At 38.0% G+C, this 13,032-nt stretch overlaps 1 protein-coding gene across 8 annotated transcripts in view; it reads right to left on the reverse strand.

The window, feature by feature from the left end:
- KHDRBS2 (KH RNA binding domain containing, signal transduction associated 2) overlaps positions 1 to 13,032 on the reverse strand; it is a 750,813-nt gene that overhangs the window by 284,606 nt on the left and 453,175 nt on the right. For all 8 annotated transcript variants that reach the window (XM_061397774.1, XM_061397773.1, XM_061397769.1 and 5 more), the window contains exon 5: positions 9,236 to 9,363. In XM_061397774.1, coding sequence (XP_061253758.1) covers positions 9,236 to 9,363 — 128 coding nt within the window. The remainder of the gene's footprint in view (positions 1 to 9,235; positions 9,364 to 13,032) is intronic.

Here is a 13,032-nt window from a genome sequence, read left to right on the forward strand (position 1 = left end):
CCCGGTGTACGAGACAGCAAAAGAGACACTGATGTATAGAACAGTCTTATGGACTCTGTGGGAGAGGGAGAGGGTGGGAAGATTTGGGAGAATGGCAATGAAACATGTAAAATATCATGTAGGAAACGAGTTGCCAGTCCAGGTTCGATGCATGATGCTGGATGCTTGGGGCTGGTGCACTGGGACGGCCCAGAGGGATGGTATGGGGAGGGAGGAGGGAGGAGGGTTCGGGATGGGGAACACATGTATACCTGTGGCGGATTCATTTTGATATTTGGCAAAACTAATACAATTATGTAAAGTTTAAAAATAAAATAAAATTGGAAGAATAAAAAAAAAAAAAAAAAAAAAAAGCTGTATGCACTTTGACAATACTTGGAGCTAAGGGTATCATTCTGCTTATTATAGTAGCTTAGATTTAATTTAAGGTCACTTGAATCACAACTCATTTCACTGACTTATTGTTATGCATGTAACCCTTTAAACAGCAGAGTCTCTGATATAATTTATTTCCTGGGGTAACTATGGTGCTAGTGAACACATGCGGACTCTGCTATAAAAATAATAACTGAGTACCCTGTACTGTAGTGCTGGACACAAAAGTAACTTGTACTAAAAGCATGAGATCAAATGGCTGCAGTTAATTGTTAAGTATTATGAGGCCTTTGGAAAGGTTGAATGTTTGTCTAAAATCTTTGGGCAAAACCATCATTATTTCACTTTTTATTTTGTCTGAAATTGTGGCCTTCAGAAAGCACTACTTTCAGCAATATCACTAAGCCTTTTAGGAAAATGATGATCATGGGATGTAGAATGGGAAAGACTAGAGGTCTCTTCAAGAAAATTAAAGATACCAAGGGAAATTTTCAGGCAAAAATGGGCACAATAAAGGACAGAAATGGTATGGACCTAACAGAAGCAGAAGATACTAAGAAGAGGTGACAAGAAAGCACAGAAGAACTATACAAAAAAGATTTTCATGATCCAGATAACCACAATGGTGTGACCACTCATCTAGAGCCAGGCATCCTGGAATTCAAAGTCAAGTGGGCCTTAGGAAGCATCACTATGAACAAAGCTAGTGGAGGTGATGGAATTCCAGTTGAGCTATTTCAAATCCTAAAAGATGATGCTGTTAAAGTGTTGCACACAACATGCCAGCAAATGTGGAAAATTCAGCTTTGGCCACAAGACTGCAAAAGGTCAGTTTTCATTCCAATCCCAAATAAAGACAATACCATAGGATACTCAACTACCACACAGTTGCACTCATTTCACATGCTAGCAAAGAAATGCTCAAAATTCTGCAAGCAAGGCTTCAACAGTACATGAACTTCTAGATGTTCAGGCTGGATTTAGAAAAGGCAGAAGAATCAGAGATCAAATTGCCAACATCTGTTGGATCATCAAAAAAGCAAGAGTGTTCCAGAACAACATCTATTTCTGCTTTATTAACTATGCCAAAGCCTTTGACTGTGTGGATCACAATAAACTGTGGGAAATTCTTCAAAAGATGGGAATACCAGACCAACTCACCTGCCTCCTGAGAAATCTGTATGCAGGTCACGAAGCAGCAGTTAGAATTGGACAGAACAACTGACTGGTTCCAAATAGGTAAAGGAGTACATCAAGGCTGTATATTGTCCCCCTGATTTTTTAACTTATATGCAAAATACATCATGATAAATGCTGTGCTGGATGAAGCACAAGCTGGAATCAAGATTTCCAGGAAAATATCAATAACCCCAGATATGCAGATGACACCACCCTTATGGCAGAAAGCAAAGAAGAACTAAAGAGCCTCTTGATGAACGTGAAAGAGGAGAGTGAAAAAGTTGACTTAAAGCTCAACATTCAGAAAACTAAGATCATGACATCTGGTCCCATTCAGAACAGATAAGATCAGATCAGTCACTCAGTCCTGTCTGACTCTTTGTGACCCCATGAATCGCAGCACGCCAGGCCTCCCTGTACATCACCAACTCCCAGAGTTCACTGAGACTCACATCCATCGAGTCAGTGATGCCATCCAGCCATCTCATCCTCTGTCATCCCCTTCCCCTCTTACCCCCAATCCCTCCCAGCATCAGAGTCTTTTCCAGTGAGTCAGCTTTTTGCATGAGGTGGCCAAAGTACTGGAGTTTCAGCTTTAGCATCATTCCTTCCAAAGAAATCCCAGGGCTGATCTCCTTCAGAATGGACTGGTTGGATCTCCTTGTGTCCAAGAGACTCTCAAGAGTCTTCTCCAACACCACAGTTAAAAAGCATCAATTCTTCGGCGCTCAGCCTTCTTCACAGTCCAACTCTCACATCCATACATAACCACAGGAAAAACCATAGCCGTGACTAGATGAACCTTTGTTGGCAAAGTAATGTCTCTGCTTTTGAATATGCTATCTAGGTTGGTCAACTTTCCTTCCAAGGAATAAGCATCTTTTAATTTCATGGCTGCAGTCACCATCTGTAGTGATTTTGGAGCCCAGAAAAATAAAGTGTGCCACTGTTTCCACTGTTTCCCCATCTATTTCCCATGAAGTGATGGGACCGGGTGCCATGATCTTCGTTTTCTGAATGTTGAGCTTTAAGCCAACTTTTTCACTCTCTACTTTCACTTTCATCAAGAGGCTTTTTAGTTCCTCTTCACTTTCTGCCATAAGGGTGGTGTCATCTGCATATTTGAGGTTATTGATATTTCTCCCGGCAATCTTGATTCCAGCTTGTGTTTCTTCCAGCCCAGCGTTTCTCATGATGTACTCTGCATAGAAGTTAAATAAACAGGGTGACAATATGCAGCCTTGACGTACTCCTTTTCCTATTTGGAACCAGTCTGTTGTTCCATGTCCAGTTCTAACTGTTGCTTCCTGACCTGCATACAAATTTCTCAAGAGGTAGATCAGGTGGTCTGGTATTCCCATCTCTTTCAGAATTTTCCACAGTTTATTGTGATCCACACAGTCAAAGGCTTTGGCATAAATAGATGTTTTTAATAAAGCAGAAATAGATGTTTTTCTGGAACTCTCTTGCTTTTTCCATGATCCAGTGGATGTTAGCAATTTGATCTCTGGTTCCTCTGCCTTTTCTAAAACCAGCTTGAAAATCAGGAAGTTCACGGTTCACATATTGCTGAAGCCTGGCTTGGAGAATTTTGAGCATTACTTTACTAGCATGTGAGATGAGTGCAATTGTGTGGTAGTTTGAGCATTCTCTGGCATTGCCTTTCTTTGGGATTGGAATGAAAACTGACCTTTTCCAGTCCTGTGGCCACTGCTGAGTTTTCCAAATTTTCTGGCATATTGAGTGCAGCACTTTCACAGCATCGTCTTTCAGGATTTGTAATAGCTCAACTGGCATTCTATCACCTCCACTAGCTTTGTTCATAGTGATGCTTTCTAAGGCCCACTTGACTTCACATTCCAGGATGTCTGGCTCTAGGTCAGTGATCACACCATTGTGATTATCTGGGTCGTGAAGATCTTTTTCGTACAGTTCTGTGTATTCTTGCCATCTGGTCCCATTACATCATGGCAAATAGATCAGGAAACAATGAAAACAGTGACACACATTATTTTTAGGCTCCAAAATAAAACATTAGGCAAAAATTAGTTTATATTTCCATAGTGACTGAAGACATGTAATTAAAAGATGCTTACTCTTTAGAAGGAAAGTTATGACCAATCTAGACAGCATATTAAAATGCAGAGACATTACTTTGCCGTCAAAGTTCTGTCTAGTCAAAGCTATAGTTTTTCCAGTAGTCATGTATGGATGTGAGACTTGGACTCTAAAGAAAGCTGAGCACTGAAGAATTGATGGTTTTGAACTGTGGTGTTGGAGAAGATTTTTGAGAGTCCCTTGGACAGCAATGAGATCCAACCAGTCCATCCTAAAGGAAATCAGTCCTGAATATTTATTGGAAAAACTGCTGTTGAAACTCCAATTCTCTGGCCACCTGATTGTAAGAACTGACTCATGTGAAAAGACCCTGATGCTGGAAAGATTGAAGGCAGGAGAAGAAGGGACAACAGAGGATGAGATGATTGGATGTCATCACCAACTCAATGCACATGAGTTTGAGTAAACTCTGGGAGTTGGTGATGGACAGGGAGGCCTGCCTTGCTGTAGTCCATGGGGTCGCAAAGAGTCAGACAGGACTGCGTGACTGAATTGAATTGAACTGAACTGAACAGGTAGGAGTGTAGGTTATGCTTTCTGCTATGAATAGTAGGCAGTTGGCTTTTGTGGTAAATGAGCTTTAAGAATGAACAATAAGAATACTGGTAACGCTTTTAAAAGTTTTCAATAGATTATAGAACTGATGAATAGAGATATTATTAGGGAACTTATGGTGAATCTAATGTATAGAGAATGCTCTCCTATTTTGGGAGACCCTGAAAGGCCCAGTGCCCCCTTCAATCACAATATATCTAAGCCCATAATATTCTAAACTACTGTGATAACACAAAAGCCCATCTATAAAATGGAAATATAGACTAATTTTTGCCTTCACTGGGCTTCCTAACACTTCATATGTAAGATGTGCATATATCCAGGTTTGCCCAGTATAGTTCAGAATTATAACTGTTGTCCTAGTTTAGCATTTTAATACTTTTGAAAGTGTCCCTTGGGTGGGTAGTAAATCATGTCACCATACTTTAGCCACAAATTCTATTTATGCCATTGAACAATCACAGGTAAGTTGTTAAAACTCCCTGAGCCTGAGTTGTTATAACTGTTTTCTTAATGGGTAAAATAAGATTTCTGCTGCTGCTGCTGCTAAGTCACTTCAGTCGTGTCTGATTCTGTGCGACCCCATAGATGGCAGCCCACCAGGCTCCTCCGTCCCTGGGTTTCTCCAGGCAAGAACACTGGAGTGGGTTGTCATTTCCTTCTCCAATGCATGAAAGTGAAGTCGCTCAGTCGTGTCTGACCCTTCGTGACCCAATGGACTGCAGCCTACCAGGCTCCTCCGTCCGTGGAATTCTCCAGGCAAGAGTACTGGAGTGGGGTGCCATTGCCTTCTTCCTGCTTTAGAATTACATTACGCTCACATCAAATCTAATTTCTCATTCCATTCCTTCATCAAGTGTCTCCCAGACAGAGCCTTGTCTGTCTCTTGAACCTGACTCATTATCTCTGATATCGTATGTTCTTACTCTGAAATATTAACCCTATATCTCTCATCAACTCAGATTTTCAATTCAACTCAAGATTGATATCACCTATTTAGAACATAGTGTTCCTGGCTGAACCAACACTATAGTGTTCTTTTCTCTACTTTTCTGACTTCTTGAAAGTTTTCTATTCTTAATTCCACACTCCCTGCTCATTCCTGAATCAAATGAAATCTAGTTATTATTTTCTCCACTTTGTTGAAAATACTCTTGACTGGTGTCACCAGTATTTTACTAGTTTCCAAAGCCACTGGGTTCATTTACATAGTCCCATATCACAGTACCTGCTACATTTATCACTGTGGGTTATAAATGCCTTCTTTGGATATGTATAACTCTGCTTATCTTCCCAGTCTTCCTTTTTACTCTTCAGGTTTATTCACTGACATCTGCTCCTAGGCCCTCCTTGGGAGATTATTGTCACTATTTTCTGTGCCTCACAGTGCACTTTGCAGTCTCTCACTCTGATGGCTGTTAGCACTTTCCTCCCTACCATACACCATAACCTGGACCATGTATCCTTAGCTGGTCTGCATGTTAGAGTCACCTAAAATTCGTTGAAAACGTCCAGACTCCAGACTCCACTCCACGATGATTAAATCACAGTCTCCAGCAACAGTGATCTTCAGTGATTCCAATGTGCTAACCAGTTTGGCCATGGTGTCAGAGAGTCAGATATGACTGAGCAACTGAACTGAACAGAACCAGTTTGGGAAACAGTGCTTAACATGTGTCATCTAACTTAAAAATCTTGACAAAGTTGTCACATAGCTATTTCTAAGCTATTATAAAAGATTGAGAACCAAGTCACATAAAATACAAGTCATGTTCCCAAGGACACACCAGCAATCCATAGACCTATGATCAATTATAGGAATAATTATATTCTTCATTAAACTTGGTCTTTTACCTAATTTTAATGGATGCCATTAATCTCTAACCAGGGCATACATCAGAGATTTATCCTGTGTAGGACCACTCTCTGATCTCCAACATCTAATCAGGTACTGAAAATAAAGTGAAAATGAAAGCCGCTCAGTTGTGTCTGACTCATTGCAACCCCATGGACTATACAGTCTGTGGAATTCTACAGGCCAGAATACTTAAGTGGGTAGCTTTCCCCTTCTTCAGGGGATCTTCCCATGGGTTGGGAATCCAGGTCTCCCACATTACAGGCAATTCTTTACCAGCTGAGCTAAATGGGCAGCCCAACCAGAAACTAATTCATAAAAATTTTCATCTCTAATCTCATCACTTACCTCAAATATTCTGAGTGGTATTTATTTCTGGGTGGAATAATGGACTTGCCTTTTCACTGGGTTCTCTGCCATGAGTGTCTATCTCTCTGTGTCTTTCTCTAATTTTTCTCTGTCATCACAGTGGTGATTGAGTCATCTTTCTTAGAAACAAATGTGATTACTCTTCTCTTTCACAAGCTCCATTTGTTCTATCTATTTGTCAGTTCTCATTTTTGCTGCTGCTGCTAAGTCGCTTCAGTCATGTCCGACTCTGTGTGACCTCATAGATGGCAGCCCACAAGGCTCCCCCATCCCTGGGATTCTCCAGGCAAGAACACTGGAGTGGGTTGTCATTTCCTTCTCAATGCATGAAAGTGAAGACGCTCAGTCGTGTCTGACTCTTAGCGACCCCATGGACTGCAGCCTACCAGGCTCCTCCATCCATAGTTCTCATTGTAGCAAACAAACAAAAATAACTTCAAAGACTGCTTCAATATTTTTCTAATGTTCACATTCATCCAACATGTAGTGGTGATATATGTAAAGATCTTAAATCTTCAATTATGTAATGTTTTTATTGTTCAGTAGCTAAGTCATGTCCGACTCTTTGTGACCCCATGGACTATAGCACATCAGTGTCCTCTGACCTCCACTGTCTCCCAGAGTTTGCTCAAGTGTATGTCCATTGAGTTGGTGATGCTATCGAACCATCTCATCCTCTGTAGCCACCTTCTCCTTTTGATTCAATCTTTCCCAGTGTCAGGGTATTCAGCAATAAGCTAATTCTTCATATCAGATTTGTCATAGCTTTCTTTCCAAAAAGCAAGCATCTTTTGATGCTTATTCTTACAATTGCAGATGCATTTCATCATGTGGTCTGAAACAGAAGACATCAGAGTTCTGCTACATTTACTTTTATTAATGTTAATATATTAATGACATTAAGATGTCATTGAAATTAAGGGTTAATTTTCAATATTAGTTCTCTTTTTTACATATGCAGTATCAGATTAAGCAAAGCTTTCAATCAAATTTTTTCCAAGGTATTTAAAAATCAAGAATACAATGCTCTATCCTTTACTAAACAATTGGAGAAATTAATACTTTAGAGTAAAAACTCACTAAAGTTGAAATTTTATATGGCTTACTCAAATATGGCAGCTATATTATTATCTTAAGAAACATCAATAACAAAACAAAATCCTTTAATAGAATTATTTTATAATTTCAAAAACAGGTTAATGCATTATTTTTAAAAAATGGTCCCAATTCCAAGGAATATAGAATATAAAAAGACTAGTTCCCTGTATACTCGTTCAATACATACTTGGTGGTGGTGGTTTAGTTACTAAGTCATGTCCATCTCTTTTGACCCCATGGACTATAGCCCACCAGGCACCTCTGTCCATGGGATTTCCCAGACAAGAATACTGGAGTGGACTGCCATTTCCTTCTCCTTTAATACATAATTTACACAATAAAAAACTGCCAAAATTATCACTTTTTTAACTACAAAAATGACAATTTCATTATTTAAACACTAAGATATGATCAATTTAATATTAGTTGCAGTGATGTCATCCCCCAACCCATAAAAATGGGGTTAATATAAGGGTTTTATAAAAGGCTGATTCTATAAAAGGTATATCCATAAAAATAAACTGTTTCTGGGTAGCATTAGAATGCTCAATTATAAAAAAAAACTTTTAAAGAATAAAATGTAAAAATAATCACTGAAACATTTTCAGAAGGTTTTTCATTAGGCAAAGTAATTGCATAACTGCCAGGTTTTACATTTAGATAGTCAATTATTCCCTTGATACTTTATTTGGGGAATTTTTCATTCTTATTTTTTTCCTGATAAGTATAAATGTTTTGATGTGTGTGATTAAAGGTTAAAACCAATGATGGAAGGTGGTTAAAATATTTGGGACATAATTGAAAAAAAAAAAAAAAGGCACAGTTCAGAGGGATAGGGTGAGGAAAGAGGTGGGAAGGATTTCAGGATGGAAGGACGCATACATAGCTGTGACTGATTCATGTTGATGTATGGCAAAAATTGTCACAAAATTGTTAAGTAATTATCCTCTAATTAAAATAAATAATTTAATTAAAAAAGAAAAATAAATTAATGATGATGTTAATAAAAGCAAATAAAAGGCAAATTGAATTAGTAAAGTATCTTGGAATCTCTGGAGATGGTTTCTAGGCATTATACTACTCTAATTCTAAGACATTTAAAGATTTGAAAGCCAACTTCAACAGAATAAAGAGGACAGAATTACACAGTCTCTGTGTGAAATGTGTGAGTATTTTTCATTTTACCTCTTTACAGAACAATGCTTTCTGTTGAAAGACTGACAAACACAGAATCCTACAAAACAAATTCTGATACAGAAAGATTCCAGTTTATTTGCAAGGCCATCCTGGTTCAAAGATGTGTATAACTATATCATCTGCTTGCCTTAATCCTGGGGACAAGACCAGAGTAAAAAGTCTCAGGTTTGCTCCTCTTTTCTTTTTGGAACAGTTATTAAGAGCTCAGACTCTGAATTTTGGAGTCAGACTGTTTATGTGTTCTCAGGCATATTGGTTACATCTTTATCAGTTGCTCACCTGTAGATAATGCTTAACAGTACGCTGGTGATAATTTATGTTAAGCTCTTATGAGCTATATAAGCATCTGTTGTTGTTGATTTTTTCGTCAGTGGTAGTTATTGTTGCTGATGTTGTTTATTCCTAGCTGTGATCATGACACAGAACAGGCCAGTGAGGGATTGCCATGCTTAGTGACTGTTAATTTATTTAAAGCAAGAAGTAATGTACCTTGATGGAGCTGTGGGGGCTATTCTTATCCCTCTGCCTCTAACACCTCTGCCACGACCAGAGTCCTCTGAGCCATTTAAGTAAGATAATTCACGTAGTTGTTCCTGACGAATTTCATCATTATAGTCCTAGGAAAAACAAAAAACAAAAAACACATGACCTGTTGAGTTAAAATGGGGCCTGGAGTTCTTAGAACTGAACAAACACAGTAAGAAAAAGTTTTTTTTTTTTTTTTTTATTTGCTGGAGGCACATACAAAAATCCAAAATGATGTAAAAGTAAACATACTGTAAGTTCTTAGTTTTATAGAGAGAAATTGAAATTGCTTCTTTTGTCAAGGAAGTACACAGCTGGAAATCAAATGAGATTTGCTGGGATATCACTTTATATGTTAGCCAGAAAAGAAAAGATAACAATACAGAACAAGATTTTAGAAGGTACCACAGTTATGGTTGCTCATAAGAGAAACAACTTTAGTAGAATGAGTATGTGCAGATTGTGTATGACTGCATAACACTCAATTATCCCTGACATAAACTGAAGAGGGTCAACTCCAAGGAGCAAAGTAGACATTGTGGTAAAATAATTTAAAAATTCAGTGAATGGCCAGTTTCAGACAACTTGAAAGCTGTGCAATTGAACTGAACAACTTGATGAGCAGTGTTTAAAAATAAATACTTTCCTATGTGTTCTAGCTATGGGCTGATAGAGAATAATAGCCAGAGCAGAAAGCAAGCTTCATAGCAGTCAGAGACTGGGTCAAAGTCAAAGAGACTAGCTTGGTCCTGCACCCGTGTGGAAACATACCTGTCATTTAAATAGGACCAAATATGACCTGAGTCACTGAAGATGAATGCTATCTGCAAAAAACTAGTGTCAGTCTTACATGTTCCTCTTTTTACTGCTACACTTATGTGAATGCACACACACACACACACACACACACACACACACACTCCTGGTGGAGCAATGCAAAACTGGATAATTGGTATTTTTGCCAAATGGGCAATCCAAGTAAATTCTATTTCATTAAAGATGGGTTTAGGTGAAAGTCATGAGCTATCTAGGAATTGAGATGAGAAATATTTGTAGCAATGTTTGAGTTAACATAAATGATGTCTGAAGTCTTGTTGTGGACACTTGAGCCAGGTTAGCTCTATGCATGTGAGTTATAGTAACAGCACATGGAAACTGTGCACTCACCTGCATAGCCCAGCCTAGAAGATGGCGGAATGCATGCAATCTACAAACATTTCTAACACAAATTTTACCTCAAGCTCCCAAAACTATTTTGTTCACAAGTAAAAGTACTAGTCATCCCAAAGCATTTACTTTTTATTTTTAACATGTTGCTTTCATGTTCACCCTGTTCAGCACCTGACTATAGTGATAATGGATTCAGGAGAGTAGACTGACAGAAGAGCTATTGACAATTAACAAGTCATATATTACTCAATTTATACCTCTAATTTTTCACATTCATACAGCAATAAAACTGAAGAATTAACATGCCTAATATTTTATTAGGATTGGGGAATGTGACGAATTGCTACTTCTGATTGAAATGACTAGTCACTATCAAATGAAAAATTAATTCCATAATGTTTCTCCCATGTAATATTCCTAATTTGACAGCAGATTTTTGCAGCTTCTTATCTAATGAAAATCCATGGACCCCCAAAGTTGTTTTTATTTATTTTAATTGAAGAATAATTTCAATATTGTGATGGTTTTTGCCATACATTAATGTGAATTGGCCATAGGTATACATATATGTGTCTCTTCCATCCTGAATCCCCTCTTCCACTTCTCTCCCCACCCTATCCCTCCAGGTTGTCATGAATTAAAAAAAGAGACATATTCTAATTCTTGCAACATTGAAGACTGAGAAAAAGTTAACAAATTGCAGATAAATTTATACATGTAATATTACTTTAGAGCATATATTATGACAGAATTAGACAATGTACTATTATGAATATTAATGTCAAAAGTTGACACTAAAATTAAGTTAGCTCTTAGTGTAAGCAAAACACTATTGCTAATATGTAATCAAATTTCTTATGAGCTAGCTAGGTATAATATATTTTAAAAACTGTATCATCTTCCAGGGTTGTGTTGGCCAACTGAACTCAGATCTGTAACTGCAGATGTAACTGACAATAGAATTCCTCTTGCTTTGTTCTGAACTCATATTTCTCCCAAGGCCATCTACCCAAGAGCAACTCCCAGTGAATGATCAAATGTGATTGAAATGCTAAAATAAGTGATACCTGGGAGTTACAGGTCTCCTCTGCCTGTGCCACAAGGATTTCTAGACAGCCAAGCTGAATTTCCCTGTAATGCCATTTTCCCAGGCTGTCTAGGACCTCTCTTTACTTTGGGTCAGATATTCTATTGTGAGGGCTCTCCAGCCTTCCTTGGCTCCCTCTTTACTTACCGATTTATCTTTTTAGCCATAAAAACATTTTCCTTAATGAAGTCCTTATATGTCTAATCCAAGTTAATCCTGATTCTGGGAGAACCAGAACTAACATAGAGAATGCTGACAAAATCAAGCTCCCAACATTACAGGCTGAGAGCTTTGGTATATCCATTGATGTAAATGCTGGTGGAGCCTATTCTATTCAACATACCTTGTACTCTGATTAATTAGAATATTTGTCACTCTTTTATTTTAAAATGATTACATATAAATTAAACATGGAACGGATTGCTGATTAGCAAAATGTGTTAATTGCTCAGTCCTATCTGGCTCTTTGTGATGCCATGGATTATTGTCCACCAGGTTCCTCTATCTATGAAATTTTCCAGGCAAGAATACTGGAGTGGGTTGCCATTCCCTTTTCCTGGGTATCTTCTCAACCCAGAGTTCAAACCTGGTTTCCTTCATTGCAGGCAGGTTCTTTGTCATCTGAGCCATGAGAGAAGCCCCACTGACTAGCAAAAAGGATAGTAATTGATATTTTAAGAAAATAAATTGAATGTTGTCCACTTTTCTAAATCATTTCACTTAATAAAAAGGTATGGGAGAGTCACAGAATGAGCAAAACAAGACATGTTTTAGGCTTTAGCTAAGGTAGATGAATTGTGGAAACAATGAAATTCTATTTAGTATGTACCTGTGTGATGTAGTGAGAGAGGATGGGCAACCACAAGCTCTTCAAGAATACCTTAGTGGAAGGTGTACAATATGACTTGGGAAGGTAGGAATAAAATACATTTTAATGCAGAAATGGCTATAAGTATAATGACACCATTAACCAGAGAAAGAAAGGAATGAAAAAAGTTTGAATGTAGAGAATTTACATTTGATCTTGATAACCTTAGTTTAAAATGCTAAGGAAACATTAAGTTTATCTTAGAAATTCAGAGATGGGTTGGGGGAGTAATTCTGAATGTCATTTGCATGTTAAATTTGAATGTCAAATTTGGAGTAAATTTGAATGTCATTTGTGATAAATGAAACAGATATTGCATAAGAGAATTGCAAAGCAATAGGGACAAACATTTTTTAATCATACTTTTAATACAAATTTATATCATTGAAGAAAAATCAGTCGATACATTAATTACAATATTCAGTTCAGTTCAGTCACTCAGTCATGTGCGACTCTTTGTGACCCCATGAATTGCAGCACGCCAGGTTTCCCTGTCCATCACCAACTCCTGGAGTTCACTCAGACTCACATCCATCGAGTCAGTGATGCCATCCAGCCATCTCATGCTCTGTTATCCCCTTCTCCTCCTGCCCCCAATCCCTCCCAGCATCAGAGTCTTTTCCAATGAGTCAACTC

Source organism: Bos javanicus, chromosome 23 (genome assembly GCF_032452875.1).
Source record: "Bos javanicus breed banteng chromosome 23, ARS-OSU_banteng_1.0, whole genome shotgun sequence".
NCBI classification, from domain to species: Eukaryota; Metazoa; Chordata; class Mammalia; order Artiodactyla; family Bovidae; genus Bos; species Bos javanicus.